General features: G+C 45.3%; 1 protein-coding gene across 6 annotated transcripts in view; it reads left to right on the top strand.

Moving 5' to 3' along the window:
- LRRC7 (leucine rich repeat containing 7) overlaps nt 1-22,631 on the top strand; it is a 630,524-nt gene that overhangs the window by 435,988 nt on the left and 171,905 nt on the right. For all 6 annotated transcript variants that reach the window (XM_063939106.1, XM_063939105.1, XM_063939107.1 and 3 more), the window contains 5 exons: nt 4,442-4,571; nt 5,893-6,008; nt 11,850-11,919; nt 14,581-14,680; nt 18,351-18,475. In XM_063939106.1, coding sequence (XP_063795176.1) covers nt 4,442-4,571; nt 5,893-6,008; nt 11,850-11,919; nt 14,581-14,680; nt 18,351-18,475 — 541 coding nt within the window. The remainder of the gene's footprint in view (nt 1-4,441; nt 4,572-5,892; nt 6,009-11,849; nt 11,920-14,580; nt 14,681-18,350; nt 18,476-22,631) is intronic.

The raw sequence follows: 22,631 nt of genomic DNA, 5'->3' as shown, positions 1-22,631 counted from the left end.
TTACTATAATTGCGCTTGGCTCCTCTGCCCACCACTCAGGGACATGAACGCGGGCGTACGGTGACATTATAATAGCTCAGCAGGTTATTTCGTGGCACGGGGTTAGATTTACCTCATGAGATCCGCTATTTATCTGAAGCTCCTTCAGACGCGGTGAAAAGTGACAGACCACCGTAAGTGATCTCCGCCGATCCTCTCTTTATGAAGAGAAATTCAGACAGCTCAGAGCAGAGGCGAGCAGGTGACAGTATCGAGATGCCACTCTGAAGTACAATGACTGAGATCCCACCTGCTGTAGGTGAAGGCAAAGCATGGCTTTCCAGCTCTCCCTGTACTACAGATCCCAGCATGCAGGCTTACACTAACAATGTAGAGTCAGAAGTTTCCTTACCTGGAGCCACAGAGGAGAAGCAAGGAAGCCTTGGGGATGGGAGAGAAAAGAACTGGGAGAAGAGGCTAGGGAGAACAGGGAAGGGGGAGAAAGAGGGTGAGAGAGAGGGGGGACGGAGGGGGAGAGAGAGAGAGATGGAGGGGGTAGAAAGAGAGGGATGAAGGGGGAGAGAGAGAAATGGAGGGGGGAATAGAGAGAGTGAGATGGAGGGGGAGATAGAGATAGAGAGAAAGAGAGAGATGGAGGGAGGGTAGAGAGTGAGAAATGGAGGGGATATATATATATATATATACATATATATATATATATAGAGAGAGAGAGAGAGAGAGAGAGAGGTGGAGGGGAGAGAGTGAGAGATGGAGAGGAAGATAGAGATAGAGTGATGGAGGGGGAGATAGAGAGAGAAAGAGAGAGATGGAGGGAGGGTAACGAGAGAGAGGTGGAGGGGGTAGAGAGAAAGAGAAATGGAGGGGATATATATATATATATAGAGAGAGAGAGAGAGAGAGAGGTGGAGGGAGAGAGTGAGAGATGGAGAGGAAGATAGAGATAGAGTGATGGAGGGGGAGATAGAGAGAGAAAGAGAGAGATGGAGGGAGGGTAACGAGAGAGAGGTGGAGGGGGTAGAGAGAAAGAGAAATGGAGGGGATAGATATATATATATATATATATATATAGAGAGAGAGAGAGAGAGAGAGAGGTGGAGGGGAAAGAGAGAGAGAGAGAGAGATATGGAGGAGGTAGAGAGATAGAAATGGAGGGTAGATAGAGAGATGGAGGGGGAAATAGAGAGAGAGATGGAGGGGGGTAGAGAGAGAGAGAGAGAGAGAGAGAGAGCGAGATGGAGGGGGAAATAGTGAGAGAGATGGAGGGGGTAGAGAGAGAGATGGAGGGGGGTAGAGAGAGATGGCGGGGGAGATAGAGAGAAAGAGAGAGAGAGGTGGAGGGGGTAGAGAAAGAGAAATGGAGGGAGAGAGAGACGGAGGGGGGATAGAGAGAGGGATAGAAGTGGAGAGAGAGAGAGAGAGGAGGGGGAGATAACGAGAGAGAGATGGAGGGGAGGAGGAGAAGCAGAGAGGGGGAGAGAGGGTTAAGCGTGGGGGGGGAGAGAGAAGCACAGGGAAGGTAGAGGGGGAGGGAGAAGCAGAGATGGGGGGATGGAGAGGATGATAGAGAGAAGCAGAGGGGGAAGAGAGAGAGAATATGGAGGGGTGGGGGAGAAGCAAAGGGGAGAGGAGGGAAATGGAACATCAGAGAGGGGGGAGAGGGAGAGAGAAGCAGAGAGGAGGGGAGAGAGAGGAGTAGAGATGGGGGGACAAGCAGAGGGGGAGGGGCAGAGGGAGAGAGAGAAGTAGCCTGGCACACCTGGTACTCCTGCTGAGTAATACATCGCTTATACTATTGATAAAAGCACAGACAGGCTTTATTGCACAAACTATATACTGTATTCTGGTCGCACCTCTCTAAAGAACAAGCAATTACTAAATCGCTCTATCACAAAGGAGCTTATTGTCCCCATTCCCTGTGGCCAGGAGCCAGATGCTGAGCTGCATGATTCATTCCTCTACCCCAAGGTGGGACAAGCGTGATGTCTTACTGCTGTTGGTAGTCATATGATGTGACAAATGGATCAATGTATCAAGTAGTGGAGAAGTTGCTGATAGCCATCAATCAAAACCTTTCGTTTTATAGAATGTACTTCGTAACAGAGTGGTTGCTATGGGCAACTTCTCCAATTGTCCACTTCTCCAGTCTATAGAAGGTTCGATACATTTCCCCCATAGTCTCTGGCCTGGCACCTGTTGAGTAGAGGAGCCGTAACTGGCCTCCTGTCTACAGTGCTGTCCACTATTGATCCAGGCAATTATTGAACTGGTACCTTGGCTTCTAAGGACACCTCCTGGTTTTAACCCTGTGTGAGACCATGCTTGCACCTGACTAGCACAATCCTGTGACATGGCACTACCAGCCTCTGTGATGCTGGTGGTCTGGGAACCCTATAAGGCAAAAGTAATAACAGCTCATCTAGATGGTAAAGAACCCAGCAAAGAGCCGGCCTGGTGACATTTAGGAATAGTGTGGTTGTAACCATTGGTCAATGTGGGTGTAATACGTCATTTTGCTGCACCATCACCTTTACAGCACTGGTTGTACAACTATCCAGATCTATTCTCCATTTACCGTACTACGGTACCATGTGTACATGTCCACTTCCACCACTGATCATGACTAGTACATACAAATAGCAGTATACACAACACAGAAGGAATGACAGAGAGGATGATGATCCAATATGAGATGGGGAAGAAGACAAGCAGACAAGAGAGAGAAAGAGAGGGAGAGGATGAGAAGGAGGAAGAGAAGCAGATGGGGAGAGAGCAAGGAAGAGAAGCAGAGAGGGGGAAGAAAAAGAGTGAGAGAGAAGGAGAAAAAGAAGCAGAGGGGGAGAGAGAGTGAGATGAAGTGAAAGAGGAAGAGAAGCAGAGGGAAGAGAGAAAGGAAGAGAAGGAAGAAGAGAAATGGGGTGGGAGAGGGAGAGAAGCAGAGTTTGGGGGGGAAAGAACGGGGAGATAGAGGGAGAGGAAGAGAAACAGAGATGAGCAGAAAGATAGAGAGGGAGAGGAAGAGAAGCAGAGGTGGGGGGGGAGCGGGGAGATAGAGAGAAAGAGAAGCAGAGATGAGCAGAAAGAGGGAGAGGAAGAGAAGCAGAGGTTGGGGGGGAAAGAGCGGGGAGATAGAGGGAGAGGAAGAGAAACAGAGATGAGCAGAAAGATAGAGAGGGAGAGGAAGAGAAGCAGAGGTTGCGGGGGGAGAGCGGGGAGATAAAGAGGAAGAGAAACAGAGATGAGCAGAAAGATAGAGAGGGAGAGGAAGAGAAGCAGAGGTTGCGGGGGGAGAGCGGGGAGATAAAGAGGAAGAGAAACAGAGATGAGCAGAAAGAGAGAGAGGGAGAGGAATAGAAGCAGACGTTGGGGAGGGAGAGTGTGGAGATAGAGAGGAAGAGAAGCAGAGATGAGCAGAAAGAGAGAGGAAGAGAAGCAGAGGTTGGGGGGAGCGTGGAGATAGAAAGGAAGAGAAGCAGAGAAGCAGAGGTGAGCAGAAAGAGAGAGAGGGAGAGGAAGATGAGAGAGCACGAGCGACAAGAGCAGAGAGAATCCAGGAACAGAGAGTGAGAAAGAGACATCTGTAAGCTGTGAGAAAATAGCAGTGATTGAGTCTTCAGAGATTTTGTGAATAGAAGCGCACGGAGTCCTCTTCTGATCACAGGGACTGTAGCTGAGGAACGTGCGCAACTTAAATGTAATTTTGTGGCAACAAGCATGTTGCAGGACATTACAATTCCCCTCCTGCTGGGCTGGGATGTACCTCACGTGGAGCGTGATAGGCTGCTGCTGAGGAACCATTGCTACAAAGACCGACTTGTATTTGTGGGAATTGGACATGGACCTTGTGTTTCATTTGGTAAAACCATGCAAAATGTTTTATACATTGATAAAGTTCACTCAACTAGTAGCCAGTTTGAGTATTAGAACATTCACAGGACTAGACCAACCCGTAAACATTACAGACAATTGAAACATTCACAAGGATAGAGCAAACTGTAACAGAGACAACTGCCATAAAAACTGCTATAACGTATGGTACAGGGGAAACCTTACTAAATAATAAGCTACGTTTATTTACTGGACCATTCCTAACTCTTCTCATGGTACACAAAGCTCTCACTTCACCTCCTAGCCACCAGGGGGCCTCGTCTTTCCTCAGCCAGTGCTCTGTTATGCTCTGGCTGCAGGAGACTCTAGTCTTGTCTCACGCCCCCTTCTGCAGTCAGTCTTGTGCTAAGTCAGTAAAATCACATTATCCCTCTAATTAGGATTTGCATACATGCATTGTGCAATACGGGCCTCATTGTCTTGCTGAGCCATCACCTCCCATGTACTGATTATTATTGGTAGAAGTCTTGTTTGTATTGTGTGTCATTGGTTATACATCTTGATGTGTTTGTATTGCTTTGGGTTTTGCTGAATACATTTTCTTCTAATTTTTTAGTTTATCTGTATTAGAAGAGTTCGATTGCAGTTGTAATGAATTGGAGAATCTGCCTCCAACCATTGGTTACTTGCACGGTCTCCGCACATTGGCCGTGGACGAGAACTTCCTGACAGAGCTGCCTCGGGAAGTGAGTAGTATTATTCAATTTTAATAATAACCCTATAGATTGCAATGGGCAGTGCGATATCTGTAATGGGAACAGGGCCATTTTCCCGGTGATTTGTGCAATTCACAAGAGAAAAATCCCTGGGAACATGACACAGGGAGCCATGTTCCTGGAGACCCGCACATGTGCAGTAGACTCTAGCACTTTCCCAGTAATTGCCCTTGGAGAACCATCAGCTCCTAGGTTTGAAGGTTTGTAGATCAACATGAAAATGGAAAGTGTCCAATCTACTAACAATTTAGGGGCATTGTTTTCTAGTAAATTACTTAAATGCTTCCCAAATCCCTTTATCTCATTTAAATAATCTTATTTCACAAAACAAAATATTATTATTAAATGAGAGTGCAAAAGTCGGACCACCCATGATGCTAATCTGTATCCATTAGGGGACATCTCCAATCTACCCAACTCTAGGGTTGGGTATCGACCATTGATAATTACCAGCCTTTGATTGTCTGATGGTGATGGTAACTAGTTCTGCCATTGATGGAAGGCCACCGGTGGTATACATCGGTGGCAGAGCCCGATGGCTAATGATGGCCCTGATCTGAGCATGCACAAATTAACTCAATCTGGCTCAATGATCAATGGGCAATGGCTTCTAACCAGTGGTTTAAAACTATCGACCATCAATGGCAGAGTCGTGTACGGTCAACCCAACCGAAATCTTTCTTGGGTATACAGTATGCAGTATATAAATATAAAACTGGGATAAAGAAGGATCATATCAACCTTATATAATAAAAGGATATGTTTTGATGAGAAACTTGTTCTTGTCTGGTTGACGTCTTTACATTTTATCAAATTACTCTTTTCAATTGAAATAACATCATTGTCATAGATGTTGTCTACAATATGAACAATATTAATAACTTTAGATAAAAGGAGATTGCAATCCAATAAAGTTAAATAAAGTCCGCACATTTATCAATTTCTTTTTCTTTAAGGAAGAATAAAACATGCACAAATAATCTTAGATTCTGCAGGGTTCAGTGCTGAAGGGTGGCACGGTGTGGTTATTAGGCACATTAACTATCGCAATGGGGGAGGTGTATCAAGCCTCCTAAAGAGATTCAATGGTGGTGTTGTCTGCTACTTCCATTGGAAGGCCATTCCACCTATCTACTGTACTACCCTTTCTGTAAAGTAATCCTTCCTCAAATATTCCCCCATGATAAATATACTGCAACACAACATTAGATAGAAAAAATGTTTTCTCCATGTGCTTCCCCGGAAAGGCAGATGGGCTGATGCCAGTCATTTTGTTTTATTCTTGTATTAGATTGGAAATTGTAAGAATGTTACCGTGATGTCTCTTCGGTCGAACAAATTGGAGTTCCTCCCTGAAGAAATTGGGCAGATGCAGAAGTTGAGAGTGTTGAATTTAAGCGACAACAGGTACAGTGGAAATAATGGTTGCAGTGCTGTCATTGGACAAGACTCGAGGGATGTTAAAGCTTGACCAATAGGACGTGAGCTCACTTGGGAAACATTTATTTAACATCCAAACCCCAGACCCACAACTGGAACTTCAGTTTTTAGATCCGATACAAAATTCTGCTCCTCTGCCTTCATTCCTAAAACCAATCCCTGACTTCTGAAGGCTAGTCTCTAATCCCAAAATTCTAGTCCAAAACCTCTAACCATTAATCCCTATCCTTTCAGCCTAGTTCTTTATCCTAGAACCAATATCTTCAAACTTTTCAATGAGTAGCCAATGGTATTAGCCAGGGGCGGATTGGGAACTGAAAGTGGCCTTGGAGAAATTTGTGGAAGTTGCCTCACATGGGCAGTACTAGAGGTATACCGTGTAACCATGGCAGCAGCACCACCCCTCACATGTCAACAAGAAAAACATGCCCCACGTGCACATCGGCCCACCAGGAATTTTCCCTTTGGACCCTATGGCCAGTCCGCCCCTGCTATTAGCAGCCTTTAATATCTTCTCCTGGCCCCAATTGCAATAGACCAGTCTTCAGTCAAAGGGTGGTATTCAAATGATATATCACGCCCAATCTCCTGTCTAAAGTGATCCCCCGTTATCACGCATATTGTGCCCTTCGTAATCAGGTTTAGCTGCGTAAAGGGTTGGGCGCCCACGCTACCCCAGGGGTAGTGAGCTAAAATTATTATACCACTCCCGTCAGCAGAAACAGAACGGGTGTGGAAGGGCGTGAAAAGAATTGAATACCGCCCAAACAGTCAACTTCTGAATAACTCTCCTAGTCCGTATGACTGCCTCACACCATGCAAGATACATTTACTGTGCGTACTTCTCATGGTCCCTTTCACACCATGTATTCTAATGTCATTCTGATTTTCCCATCGTTGCTGAATTCCCCCGTGACTCATGTGATGTAAGACTGATATTGTTTCCACCTTGAAGAGTGAATGTGAAGCATCATCTGTTCAGCAGGTTTCCAGCAGAAGAGGCAATCAGTTATGGCATAATTCACACATGTGGTCTAATTACACTCGCCCAATTAGTATGTAACAGAGCATCACACGGAATCGCTCGGTGCAATTAGGGGCAGTAGGCATTAACTCAAAGCACCTGCGTGTGCGGCGCGCGGAGATCACATGCAGCATTGGGCGATGTGACTGCCACGCTCACGCCAAACAGGTGCCTGATATAGATTCACATGGGTGCAAAATCACTTGAAAGAAACAGGAACACAGTATAATATGAAGTTGTAATATCTATAGTTACATATTCAGCATATTAGTCTGACTACACAGAGAGGTTTATTCTAAAACTACAGTGGGGTCTTACAGTATATTCCTTGTAAACTGAGCAATCAGGGGGGGGGAAAAAGAGTCCGTCCTGAGAAACTCCATTCACGGTGTGCAGGATTTTTCCCAGTGCAGTGTAAAATAAAGTGCAGTATTTGTGGGCTACATGCAAAAGCCGTCGGTATTTACCCTGCATGCAAACAAATGTATTTACAAATGTATTTACCCCCCTTGTATTGCAAAGCGGCACGTTTTGCTTTGTACCCAATTCAGCACAGCACGGCGAACCACAAATCTGAGGACAGCCAAGACTCCTTTGCCCGTGCTCCAATAAGCCAAACGTTCGCCCAACTGGTCACATGCTCTGTACATTTACAGTATATCAGTGGTGATATGTGCTGACAAGGGGAAAAAATCCTTAATGTTAAAGAGTCTGCTTGTACATTTGGGCCTCATCCCATACCGCGAGAAGGCTTGTACCTTGCTTGGACATTATTCCCTGAAAGATGTTTTAAGTGGAGTGGGGCATGCAGAAAGTATAGGGGGCAACACCTGATTGGTTGTAATCGCCCATCCCCTCCGTCACTCTTCTCCCAGCTGGTCAGTGATTGGAATATAAAGCGGCGAGGTGTACATCCCCCTTCATCAATAATATTAGCAGATTTCTTTAAGGTTACAGCTTCTATGACCCCCATTAATGTATTACTAGTGGTAACAAAGAGAGATCAGAGCCACCTTTACTTTGAGTCACACTCGTTTATTTTTCCAATCACTCTGCTTTCACAGCACATAATCGCGCTTTAGCGTTTTCTGTACGTCTTGAAAATAAGCGAATGGTGCCCCATTAATAGTATTGATTTCCACCTCCCCTGTGGCGGCGGTGAAACCGTGTGTCTTTTGCATGGAGCGTAACCTCTGCGCGCCTTTGCAAATCAGAGAGCGCCTGCCACTTGGACCTCTCGCAGCTCATTGTAATTTCTCTTTCACAGAACATAATCTTGATTTAGGCATTTGGTCTCACAGAGAGCTGCAAAACGATGAATAGATTGGAATCCGTAGGAATGCCCTAATTCTCCCGATGCAGAGCCAATAAATTGCTATCTTGCTGAACATGCCATATTGTCATGCAAATCACTTACTTGCAGAGCCGTCCCCTGACATCACATCAGCAGCACATAGAAATAGCTGTGATTCTGCTCTATGACCCCGGAGAAGCTCTGACTCCTGAATAGCTGTTTATCCATCTCCGCTTTCAGCAGTGCCTAGAGCTATCCAATTAGAAACACACAATCAGCCGACCAGGCAGTATTTTGGGCCCTATTCAGGTTTGCAAGCAATCAAAAAGAGCATCCTAATGGGCAAAACCATGTTGCACTGCAGGTGGGGCCGATGTAACATGTGCAGAGAGAGTTAGATTTGGGTGGGGTGTGTTCAAACTGTAATCTAAATTGCAGTGTAAAAATAAATCTGTCTACCATTTGTGGGCTACATGCAAAAGCAGCCAGTATTTACCCTGCACAGAAACAATATAACCCACCCAAATCTCTCTGCACATGTTACATTTGCCCCACCTGCAGTGCGCCATGGTTTTGCCCAAATAGTGTGCTTTTTTGGTTTGCTAACAATCAGAATAGCCCCCTCAGAGCTGTTTTCTGCTTGCTCCCTCCATAGATGGGTTACTTGATTGAGGGTCTCTAATTGAATAGCTCTGGACACTTAACCAGGGAGATCTGACCGAGCTACACAACCCAGGGGTAATTAAATCTGCCCATAACAATTCTACTCTTAGGAGTTAAATGTGCGAAATGTTCTGCAAATGGAATCCTTATCCTGTCCATAGGTATTTTCTTTATACTGTCTTGTAAAGTATATGTAGCACTTACCTGCGAATGAAGCTTGGAGCACCTCTGGTGGGCTTGCGGTGGTGTGCGGCGACAATGGGCCCTATTTACCACCTCAGCATAGTGACTGGACAGCATATATGTTTTATATAACAGTAGCAAGACCCAGTGCTGTATTGTGGTGGAACTTGAAGGAACCGAGTACCGCTGCCTATATTCTTTCTGGAAACTAGAAGTTCTTCTCCGGTCATTGCTGGGATACTGCCTGGAACTATTATAACTAGTCTATTCCAGCAAAACAACAGATCCAAGGCCAATATTACAGCATTAAGTCTATTTGGGCTACTCCATTCACACACAGTGTTAGTACGGCTGGCAATAGGGCCACAAAATGATTGGACGGGCCCCTGATATGTGGTCAAGCATAGCTCGTGGCCACACCCAGTGGCAAACGCAGGATTTCTAGAGGGGGGTTTCCAAATGTAATCCACAGTCTACCACTCTGCGGAACATGGAATACAGTATTATTACTATGTAACACTATAGATGGTCTATAGTATAGACCAGAGGTTTCCAAACTTTCTTGAATCACGGCGTCCTAGAATATCAGAATTTTTTTCACGGCACCCCTAGGCCAAAAATTTCTTATTGAGAAATTTAGAAAGAAATATTACATTAAGTACATTGCATTTATATGTCACCCTTAGGGTCAGTTGTGTAGTGAGGGACAAGATTTGCTTCTGTTTGGCCACATATTTTATGACTGGCAGCCACCAGCACTGGTTTTGCCTCCTATTATATTGACCATGAATAATTTGAATTGGAAAAAAAGCAATTGGTTTCCCCAGAACCCTGAATGATAACAGTAACCAGATATAAATCCCACATGATAATAGAATTCAGAGATCTTCGTTACACATATTTGCGCAAATGTGTGGTTAAGCCCCAAAGCCGCATCAAGGCCTCTCTGTATATTTGGGGTCCCTAGCGCTATATCTAGGTGCAGGGTGTGGCACCCCAAAACACCAGAATGAGCCAGAAAGCCCAGCGTGACATACCAGTGTAAAAAACTATAGTGTTAATAAATTAGTATTTAGGAAGCCGAAGCTATAGAGAGGGTGATACAAACATGAAATGTAATTAAAATAGAGAAATAGTGTTAGAAAATTAATAAGTGAAAAGTGTTAATAGAATGTAAAGGTATGCCACACTAAAGCCATCCAGCTCAGCCAGTCCAGAGGCACCACACCTCACAGGAGGTGCAGGCCCTGACATGCCACATGGAGCATTATGGGGTTGCTCCAAGGTAGGTAGCTCTTAGCTTAGACATATTTTAGTAAGGAGCCATTATCATGTGGCTCCTTGCTGGTTAATATTAGACCCAGATTGGGGTAATGGAGGTGTGAGGTGTGGTGCCTCTGGACTGGCTGAGCTGGATGGCCTTAGTGTGGCATACCTTTACATTCTATTAACACTTTTCACTTATTAATTTTCTAACACTATTTCTCTATTTTAATTACATTTCATGTTTGTATCACCCTCTCTATAGCTTCGGCTTCCTAAATACTAATTTATTAACACTATAGTTTTTTACACTGGTATGCCACGCTGGGCTTTCTGGCTCATTCTGGTGTTTTGGGGTGCCACACCCTGCACCTAGATATAGCGCTAGGGGCCCCAAATATACAGAGAGGCCTTGATGCGGCTTTGGGGCTTAACCACACATTTGCGCAAATATGTGTAACGAAGATCTCTGAATTCTATTATCATGTGGGATTTATATCTGGTTACTGTTATCATTCAGGGTGCTGGGGAAACCAATTGCTTTTTTTCTTGCTCAGAAATACCCCTCCCTTTCGAGCACCTGAATGATATCACTAAGCTAATTGAGCATTTACCAATCTATATATAATTTGAATTGGTCCTGGACCACCAACCCGAGGCACCCCTGCAAGTGTCCCGAGGCACCCCAGGGAGCCACGGCACACAGTTTGGGAACCTCTGGTATAGACTGAATCAAACAATTAAATAATATAAATAAGATAAGTGGTCATGAAAAGGTAAAACATACTATAATAAATATGCAATCACAATGGAACCAGTACTGCACTTTCTAAGCACACATTCTCCCACCTCATGATAAGACTCCTGTCTCTTCTTCCTGGTAGCTGTTAAAGCCAGAGCAACCTGAAGTAGCTGCATCTCACGCCAAGTGGGCAGGGCTACACCGTACAGGGGGTGGGGTTATAATTTCCCTTTCAGCACCCATAGCTCAGCAAATATGTTCAGGAGCTTCCGGTAAGATAGAAGCTATATACTGTACACTATACGTGAGAATGGTTGGGAGTAGTTGACCTTCCACAAAAAAAACTATGCTAAATGATCAGCAAATGCATTTCTGAGCTGTTCTAGAATTCTGCACCGTTGTATTGCTCCATTGTTACCGCTCGCACAATTCTCTCCACGCTCAGCGACAGCAACAGCGACACTACGGAAGCATTCTCCGGCAAGGAACTACCCAACACACAATATAGTAATGGAAGTTCTCTCAAAACTAGGCATTTTATAATTAGATCATTAACATATTTATTTGGTGCCATTTTATACCTGGTAATTTTTTTTATGGCTGAAATAGATAAACTGAGTGTTTCTTGTTTGTTTTCAGGTTAAAGAATTTACCGTTCAGCTTTACTAAACTGAAAGAACTTGCTGCTCTGTGGCTTTCAGACAATCAGGTAAAACATCTCCTCCGTCTCCTGCCCCCCAGCGGTGTCATTATTTCCTTACTATGTCCAGGTCTTCCATCAAGGGGATGAGATCCATGGTCGTGTCGCAATAGCTATCGCCAGCTTCCGTTGGGGTGCGTTTGGCGTGAGCATCATTCTCCCCTGACCCCTGATACAGATCTGGGTCATTATCAGAGGGATTGTTGCCAGCAAGTAGGGAACAGAACCCTGATTGATCCCAGTTGAACTATTTCTATTTGTCCTGAACTTGAGCAGCTCTCGTTTCCCGCATCAAGTCCAAACCTCCATTGCAGGGGCTCCTGGTGGAAATCAAGCCATCAAAACCGGACAAGTGAGATTCTAGCAGTAACTTTCTAGATTATACTAGATACATGATAAAATCTAATTGGTTGCTATGGGCAACTCCTCCTTCTCTGTAGAACTGTGCTAAATCCCCCCATGCTTCATATCTGTCCAGCGCCAATTGCAGGCAGGATGGTGGATCAGATTTTGGACATCGGGCATAATTCAGACCTAATCGCTCGCTAGGGTTTATTTGCAGCGCTGCGATCAGATAGTCGCCGCTCATAGGAGAGTGTATTTTAGCTGTGCAAGTGTGTGATCGCATGTGTAGCAGAGCTGTACAAACAGATGTTGTGCAGTCTCTGAGTAGCCCAGGACTTACTCAGCCGCTGCGATCACATCAGCCTGTCCGGGACCGGAATTGACGTCAGACACCCGCCCTGCAAACGCCTGCGTTTTTCCAAACACTCGCAGAAAACGGTCAGTTGCCACCCACAAACGCCTTCTTCCTGTCAATCTCCTTGCGATCACCCGTGCGAATGGATTCTTCGCACAAAGCCATCGCTGAGCGGCGGTCCGCTTTGTGTCTGTGCGACGCGCCTGCGCATTGTGGTGCATACGCATGCGCAGTAATGACCTGATCGCAGCACTGAAAAAACGCTAGCGAGCCATCAGGTCTGAATTACCCCCAGTAAGTGAAGAGCTATAGCACCGTATTGTTTTTTGCAATTAACTTAGATACCCCAGCCCTCTGAGCACCTTCCTAAATGATCAGAAATCTGTCACGAGATTAGCACATATTCTTCTATTGCACCATTTGCTGCAATAAACCACACTCCACCTGTGATTCTGGTTTTCAGAGTCCTGACGGTGTCTTCTCACTGTACACCACTCCCAGGTTACGTTACTACATAATGCGACGTAATGCTGATCAGATTAGAATCGCCTCCTAGTAATCATTTCTGCATGTTCCCTGGTGGCAGCCTGCTGGTAACATTAATGTAATTATATGGTGGAAATACCAATTACAGATAATAATGTCATGTTATCGTGTAATGTATAATAATATGCGTTTGAAGTCATGTAGCTGTCCAGCCTGGTGGCGAGATTGTACAGTACATCCTGCTGATGCACATATGTAGTTACAGTATATCAGCTCAGGTTATTACGTCCTGATTACTTGTAAGTGCTCCCACGGTAACATTTTACTGTCTCTAATCATTCCCGGCTTATCCTTTCTGCTGGATAATGTCCGCAGTCTCTAGCAGTGGATTGCACAGTAGCATGGCTGGCGGGAAGCAGGGATAATTACACCGTTTGGGGTCTGAGGCAATTATTGCCTTTCCTGGTGGTCGCCAGGTCCAGCACCTCTCTGGAAGTTTCCCTACAAACCCCGTCATCATCAGAATTCCAAATATTGCTGCTGCCTCAGGGGGAGATGTGTCAAGCCTTGGGGGGAGATGTATTAAGCTTTGGAGAGAGATTGGTACAGCCTCATCTTGAATACTGTGTCCAGTTCTGGAGACCATATCTCCAGAAGGATATATTATAAATACATTAGAGAGTGTACAAAGAAGGGCAACTAAAATGGTGCATGGCCTACATCACAAAACGTACCCGGAAAGGCTAAAAGATCTTAACATGTATAGTATGGAGGAGAGAAGGGAAAGGGGGGACATGATAGAAACTTTCACATATACCAAGGGTTTTAACAAAGTTTAGGAGGGAAACATTCTTCAAAGGAAGAGAAGTATTAGAACTCGAGGACATGCACTGAGACTGGAGGGGGGGAGGTTCAGGGGAAATTTAAGGAAAAAATACTTCACATAAAGGGTAGTGGATAAGCGGAATAGCCTCCCATCAGAGGTGGTAGAGGCTAAGACTGTAGAGCAATTTAAACATGCTTGGGATAGGCATATGAATATCCTTACAAAGAATTAAGGTTCAAAAAGGGTTGAGATTACCTAAAGGATAAAAAAAGGGGCAGACTAGATGGGCCAAGTGGTTCTTATCTGCCGTCACATTCTATGTTTCTACGACGTACCAACCAATCAGCTGCTAACTGACATTTTCCAAATACAGCCCGTAAAATGTCATTTAGAAGCTGATTGGTCGGTACTTTATCTCTCTTCACTTTATTACTCTCCAAGGTTTGACACATGTCCCCATTGGAGAGAGATAAAGTGTAGAAGTTGCGCAAACCATCAACCAGCTTCTAACTGTCATTTATCTAGCACAGGCTTTGAAATGACAGTTATTCAATGATTGGTTGCTCTGGGCAACTGCTCCACGGTATCTCTCTCCAGCGCTTGATACATCAGTATGAAACGGGGGCTTCCTAACTTGCTATCGCTCTTTTTCTTTCAGTCCAAAGCACTAATTCCTCTGCAGACCGAGGCGCACCCTGACACCAAGCAAAGGGTACTAACCAACTACATGTTCCCCCAGCAGCCGCGGGGCGATGAAGGTAAATATTAGATTACCTGACCAGGTTTATTCACACCATTTCATTTCTTTACACCATCGGTGGGAAACCTGTTATTTATCATTGCCCTTACTACGGCCACACAAGCGGGGGCTGCTCGCACCTTTTGCGGAGAGGCATCAGACCAGATTATGAGATTAAAGAATTAAGGAGGCGATGTATCAAATCTTTAAAGGAAGACACACAGAGAAGTTGCCGTAGAAACAAATCAGCTTCTAGCTATCATTCATCCATTACATTCTGTAAACTGACAGCCAGAAGTTGATTGACTGCTACAGACTAGATGCATCATCGCTTGGAAAGTGATAAATTGGAGAGTGAAAAAGTATCAGCCAATCAGCTCCCAACTGCCGTGTCACAGGCTGGGTTTGAAAAATGGCAGTCCGGAGCTGATTGGTTGGTACTTTTTCACTCTTCAATTTATCACTTTCCAAGCAATGATGCATCTGGCTCCATTTGTCCTCCCTAGAAGGTTTGACACGTCCCCCCCTAAGTGCTTAGGTCTAGGTTCTGAAGTTACATTACCCATGGGTAAGACTAGATAACGTCATCTTCAGATGGTGTTAATTAACCAGGGCGAGCTCCGAACAGCTAATCTTTTCTGAAATTGCAAAATGGGGTCATTTCAATTAGGTGCGAGTTGCCTTGTGCGAGCTGTGAGCCGCCGTTTTCTCTGCAAATTCGCATTCAAGTAATCAGAGGATGTTCACCTTTTTTTGCGCGCAAACCCGAGGGTGTGAAAAGGTTGGAACAATGTTTATTCAAAGGTAAAAATGTCAGGACTTGCCATCCCCTCCCACCCCGCCTATTGACTAGATAGGCATTTGGAAGTTTTAAATTAGATTGATTTCATTTTTGGGGTTAAAAGAATCCACCCTCAAATTACCCCGAAATCAGCTTTTTCATTTTATTATGCACCCCATATGTAATGAACGTATTCAGAGTCGGCCCTAACCAATATGATGCCCTAGGCAAGATTTTGGCTGGTGCCCCCTAGCACCACCGCTAGTTCTGCAGTAGATGCCTGGCATGAGTCAGCTGGCAGCTCTGCTAACGTTGGGCGCCTTGTGTTTATGAAAATGCATCTTATTTGCATTACTATGTGACTAGGAAGCACAATGAATCTGCTGATTAAAATGATATACAGCATGCCTATATTCTGCGTGCGACTGTGGCTGTATCTGCATACGAAATGCTACATTACAGTGATTTCCAGGAATACACTGCAACGTAGCATTTCATATGCAGATACAGCCGCAGTCACACACAGAATATAGGCATGCTGCATATCATTTTAATCAGCAGAAGCTGCTGGTGCCCCTAAGCATACCAAATGCCATAGGCATTTGCCTAGTTTGCCTATGCCTAAGGCAGGCTCTGAACGTATTTATTTCAACAAAAAATAATTTTACATTTTCTATTTTGTTTTTAATTTTAAATCAACGTAATTTAATTTTACATTTTTGGAATCATTTTTGACAGAATGTAAAGTCATCTGAAATGACTCCAAAATGTTTTACCATCTCTTTTTTTATTTTATTTTTTATTTGCATTTTCCATTTAATTCCTTTGGAATTAAATTAAATTTGTTTGCTTAATGTAATTGTTTTACTTTAAAAAAAAATTGCGCAATCATCAATTTGACACCTTTTAAAAGCGTCCAGTACATTAATGCCCACTAATAGCCTTCTATATGGTTCTGCTAACGAAGTTGTCACTTTTTGGGGTCCCAGAAGGTCTCCCCACTTTTTTCATTGACTTCACTCAGCTGGCGTTTGATCGACAATTCACAAACCACGCCACAAGTACCGTGAATAATCATTTCTAATTGGGTGCGCGCATTCGTGCAAAGTCTGAGAGTTCCATGCAACAAGCTCGCATTTACTAAGGGGGACATTTACTAAGCAGTGGTAAGAGCGGAGAAGTGAGCCAGTGGAGAGGTTGTCCCATCAACCAATCAGCAGCTCTGTATAATTTTATAGTATGCAAATTATAGATGTTACTTCAGTGCTGATTGGTTGCCATGGGCACTTCTCCACTGGCTCACTTCTCCTCTCTTATCACTGCTTAGTAAATGTCCCTCTTAGAGTGGTATGTGATGTCTGCCTTGTGCGCTTTGTGCCTTGTCCCTCTGTGTGTGTGTGCCCTGGGGCAACGCGTATTTCTTGTGCTGCGCCCTTCAGCAATTTTGGTTTTGACTTTAAAAGCTTCAAAGAGTTCAGATCACTTTTCTCTCATGCCGGGAGACGTTCCGTGCTAGTAGCTCTCCCTGCGTCCCATTACTAAGTGACCTCTAATCCTGTTGTCTGTGTTGTGCCGCTTTGTGCGGTCCCCTGTAGCTGACTCAGCGGCTGCTTTATTGACTCATCCGACTTTTGAGGTCTTTTCTAAAAACAACTTTGGTCGTATCAGAGAGTTTCTGCTCCAGCTGCAATACGTTCCGCATTACCTATTAATACGTCTGTTTCCTCTTTGTCTGCTCTGTGAAATCATTGACCCCTGGGAGAAATGCCTGGTGTGTGCCTTCTGCATTGTACTGGACCTGGAGTGCTGCTGGAATTAGCCGGCTCTGGCCAGGGCTGTTTCTAGACAATTTGTCTCCCAGCGAGACCAGTAAAAAAAATTGCACCCTTCCCCCCCTGAACATTAAACCCCCCCCCCCCTTCCCCCCAAATAGACATAAAAAAAAAGCGTGCTCTCCCGACGAAGCCTCGCTGAAAAGGGCGTGTTCGCAGCGATAGACCTCGGCCATTACAGGAAAGAAAAAACATTCCACCATATTAAGCCCCACACAGTAATGCCTCTTGCACCATATTATGCCCCCTGCACCATGTTATGCCCCCTGCACCATATTACGCCATACACTGCAATGCCCGGGATACATTATGCCCTACAGTAAGGCTTCTAATTACTTTTAAATTACCTGCTCATTGCCAAGGGTTTTTCACGTGCTGGGTGTCATGCTCGTTGCCAGGGGTTTCACGCGCTGGGTGTCATGCTCGTTGCCAGGAGTTTCATGCGTTGGGTTTCATGCTTGTTGCTAGAGGTTTCATACTCTTGGTTGCCAGGGGTTTAATGTTCTGGCTCTGTGTGACTTGCTCGTTCCCAGCAGTGGGTAATGCTTGTTGCTAGGGGTAATGCTTGTTGCCAGGGATAATGCTCATTGCTAGGGGAGTAGCAGTGCTGGCGCTAGGACTTTAAGTTGACAACCAGTATGTCAACATTCAATGTCAACATTTAACCCGTCAACACCAGAATGTTGACATCATTTTTTGCTTATTTTATTTTCAACCTAACCCTACACCTAACTATAAACATCATTTTCTTTTTAAATGTATGCCGAACTTCTGACTGGCTAGCCAAGAGCTGGATTCTGCCTCAGACCAGCTGGTGTGTTACCATCGTGATCAGCAAGTGCTTTATTTCCGCCATAGAGCAGCAGAGAACACTGTACCTTCAGTGCATGCATTGTAATAACTGCATATAACGATCTGTTCATGTAATAATGATTAATAATTATCACTCTGGTTTTAAGCTGATGAAATGAACATGTGGATGTATTTCTATGACAATCTGTTCTTGGCAACCTTGACGATGGAAATTATTGTCTGTCAGCCGCACGTGTGAGCCTCAGTGTGTGTTTGTGATATAGATTTCCAGTCGGACAGCGACAGTTTCAACCCCACGCTGTGGGAGGAGCAGCGGCAGCAGAGGATGACGGTGGCTTTTGAGTTTGAAGAGAAGAAAGAAGAAGAAGAAGGTCCTGGGAAAGTCAAGGTCAGTGCAATGCTTTCCCGATAGCAACATGAGCCTCAGATATTACTATGTAGCTGCAATGGCGACCTTTGCTCATGGGGCCTAATTCAGACCTGATTGGAGATGTGCTAAATTTAGCACATCTACGATCAGCTTCCCTGACATGCGGGGGGACGCCCAGCACAGGGCTAGTCCATCCCGCATGTCAAGCCCGACTCCGCCGCACAAGTACAAAAGCATCGCACAGTGGCGATGCTTTTGTACTTGAAAAGTAGCTCCCTGCCAGCGCAGCTCCTGCGTGCTGTCCGGGAGCTACTCGACGCTATCCGGGTCGCAGAGGCTGCGTGTGATGTCACACAGCCGCCACGGCCCGCCCCCCGCATGGTCCGGGCATGCCTGCGTTGCCCGGACCGCGCCCCTGACATGGCGCCAAACGCCGCCGGCCCGCCCCCTCACACCCAGCGACCGCCTCTGCCTGTCAATCAGGCAGAGGCGTTCGCAGGGCTGTCTGGAATGCGCCGGTGCACTGCGGCGCCGGTGCATGTGCAGTCCAGACCTGATGGGCTGCTGTGCGTAAACGCACAGCAGTGATCAGGTCTGAATTAGGCCCATGGTGCAACTTACCCCTTTGTATAACTGAAATCAGGGCCTTGTGCACTTTTTTATGTTGTTCTGTAGTAATGTACAATTTGATGTGTTTTTAGAGCCTCTTTGGAGGGTGGGGTTCGGGTGATAGGAGGCGTGGCTTACTTTTTTCCTGCATTCGCATGTCTAAATGTGTAATGTAATGCACTGATCTATTTTTTAGATTTCCAACGGGACTCACCAGGATCCCGGCATTCATAGGTGTCGGGATCCTGAGCGTCAGAATGTCACAGCCAGTATTCTGACTGCCGACATCCCAAGCGCCGGAATCCCGATACCATCCTGTTTCCAACTAACTAGTGTAGTGAGAGGGCTTGTGTCTCACCACAATTGCCCACATTCTGGTGGGAACAGCTCCCTCCAAGGGAGAAGAAAACAAGTCCTGCACATTATGCACAGCTGCAGCTGGAGAAACAGATGTCTGGGTTTTCCAGCTCACCCAGAGACAGCAGAAAGTCAGGTGCAGGAGAGGGGTTTAAAAATCCCATTTAGCCACAATGCATGGCACTGATGCCTGTTAGAGGCCAGTGAGCAGGGCTCAGTTTATAGCGCCAGGGACTATGGACATTGGCTGTGCCAGGAGAGCATGGCATGTGTAGCTGCAAACCACTGCAGCAGAGCACGGGAAGTGCTAGGACCTTTTATGTTGCTGTTTCATTTTCTGTATGTACCCGTGTGACCAGGCCCAAGCCTATGTATGCTGTTTTACACTGTCTGATGCCAGTAAAGACACTGTGGTTGTAACCGGAAATCTTGCCTGCGAGTCCTTATTTACAATACCCGTGTTACATTAGTAAGTTGATTAACTCTACAGGACCAGAGTCTCTTTACTGTCATTTTTTTCTGTTTCATGTTGCAGTTCGTCAAAATGTATTGGTCATTTTTGCAGATCTGTGTACTATACAATGCCACGCTAACTAATCTATAGGGTAAATCGCCATATATACTGTAATAGACATGGACATACCATCAAATCCAGTGTGGTGGAAATATCATCGGTCTGCGACTCTGCGTAGTAAAAACATAACATTTCCGTGAAAGTGCATCAGCCCTACAGCTGTTTCTGGGTATGAAGAGGCGCAGGTGTGAATAAGCCCTCAGGGTTGTTGGTTCTGTGCCGTAGACTCAGGGAACAATACAGAGAGGGGCAGATGTTCTCAGCTGTTTCTGTAAGAAGATGGAGATGGATAAAACAAATGTTGCAGCATAATTTTCCCATAGAAGCTGAATTTACTAACATATACATTTGGATGAGTTATTCCCAGGAACGGAACAGGATACAGTGAGAGATACATGCTTACTGGGGAAAGCAAGAGTAGGGCAATTGTATTATTACAATATATAATACACATTTTACTATTGCCCTCGAGTTCTAATAGTGTTGTTGTGTTTTTATTACACAGAGAAACACACATTGATCTATAGCTGTAATTCCCTGGAAAATATCTACGTGCTTAGAAAGAGAATATAGGAATTTACTAATGTCCTCATTATATGGAGCCATGATATCAGGTCCTAGTAATAACTAACATGCTTAGACATTGTACAAAACATTCTGTGTCCAGCAATAAAATCGCAAGTACCAGAATTCTTACTGCACCTTATAATTTAACAACATTGGTTAAAAGGGGCTTTGTAAAGAAGTTACTGCTTGGTAAATCAGAATTATTATAGGGGTTTTATTTCTTTGCATACAAAATCCGGGTTCGACAGCGGCTGCAGGCAGGAAAGCTGGCCATGCACTGCATGGTATTGCAGCTGACCGGACGATAGTGAAGAAGGTAGGGGGCAGGACCAACTGCCCTATTATCGAAGTGCCTCCGTACAGTGCACAATGTATGGAGGCAACCACATCCTGAAGTTGACTGAACGAGGGTCGGGAGGATCGGGATAGCTTTGAAAACTAAACCGAAGGTTCAGTAATCTGCAGGATGACGCATTGGGGTCTATGGTGGTCATTCTGAGTTGCTCGCTCGCTAGCTGCTTTTAGCAGCAGTGCACACGCTAGGCCGCCGCCCTCTGGGAGTGTATCTTAGCTTAGCAGAATAGCGAACGAAAGATTAGCAGAATTGCTACTAAATATTTCCCTGCAGTTTCTGAGTAGCTCCAGACCTACTCCTAGATTGCGATCAGCTCGGTCCGTTTAGTTCCTGGTTTGACGTCACAAACACGCCCTGCGTTCGGCCAGCCACTCCCCCGTTTCTCCAGCCACTCCCGCGTTTTTCCCTGACACGCCTGCGTTTTTTAGCACACTCCCGGAAAACGTCCAGTTTCCTCCCAGAAACACCCACTTCCTGTCAATCACACTACGATCACTCGAGCGAGGAAAAAACGTCGCTCGAGCTTGTGTAAAGCTACTAAGTTTTGTGTTAAATTACTAAGGGCATGCGCGCTGCGTACCATGCACATGCGCATTTTCCACCTAATCGCTCCTTTGCGAAAATCGGCAATGAGCGAACAACTCGGAATGACCACCCATGTACTAAGCTTTAGAGAGAGATAATGTAAAGTGGATGAAGATAAATTGAAGAGAGATAAAGTACCAGCCAATCAGCTCTCAAGTGCCGTGTTACAGGCTGTGTTTGAAAAGTGACAGTTGGGAGCTCATTGGCTGGTACTTTATCTCTCTCCAAGGCTTATTACATAGACCCCCCTGTACTGTGCTCACCTGCACATGGCACATAAGGTGTGTCCACCTCCTGTTCCTGTACTGTGCTCACCTGCTCAGGTGCACACTAGGGGGTAAATTTACTAAGATGAGAGTTCTAGTTAAGATGGGTTGTTGCCCATAGCAACCAATCAGATTATACTTCTCATTTGTATAGCACATTCTAGAAAATAATACCTGGAATCTGATTGGTTGCTATAGGCAACATCCCATCCTAAATAGTACTCCCATCTTAGTAAATTTACCCCAGGAGGTGGACGCACCTTACGTGCTGTGTGTACCCGAGTAGGTGAGCACAATACAGGAGGTGGACGCACCTTATGGGCTGTGTGCTGTGTGCACCTGAACAGGTGAGCATGGTACAAGAGTTGATCGCACCTTATGGGCTGTGCACACCTGAACAGGCGAGCACCGTACTAATGTGGCTTTAGGGAGGGCAGCTGGATGTGGCCTAGTACTTTGGAAGGGCTGGACACTTGCTCCCCCACCACACACACACACACACACACACACACACACACACACACACACACACACACACACACTTCTTATGTTCACACTGTTCCGACCCCCCCCCCCCCCCCTCCCTCTCCCCATAAATGTTGGGAGGTAAATTAAAGGATCACTAAACATACAAATAAAATACAAAATCATTAAAGAAGAAAAGTGTAGTCGCGATCTTTGTGGCTCCGCAGAGATTGCACATCTCAATTCCTCTCCCTCTCTGTAGTCTGAACCTCTTTGCTGTGGTGACGGATGACAACGGGGCAGAAATAGTCATTCACGCAGGTGCGAGTGCATGTGCCACCGTGTGCATGATGCGCCTGTATTTGCCCAAATACAGTATGCCCATAATGTGCCCAT

Source organism: Pseudophryne corroboree, chromosome 9 (genome assembly GCF_028390025.1).
Source record: "Pseudophryne corroboree isolate aPseCor3 chromosome 9, aPseCor3.hap2, whole genome shotgun sequence".
In the NCBI taxonomy this organism is placed as follows: domain Eukaryota; kingdom Metazoa; phylum Chordata; class Amphibia; order Anura; family Myobatrachidae; genus Pseudophryne; species Pseudophryne corroboree.
This window is presented reverse-complemented; position numbering and strand designations above follow the sequence as displayed.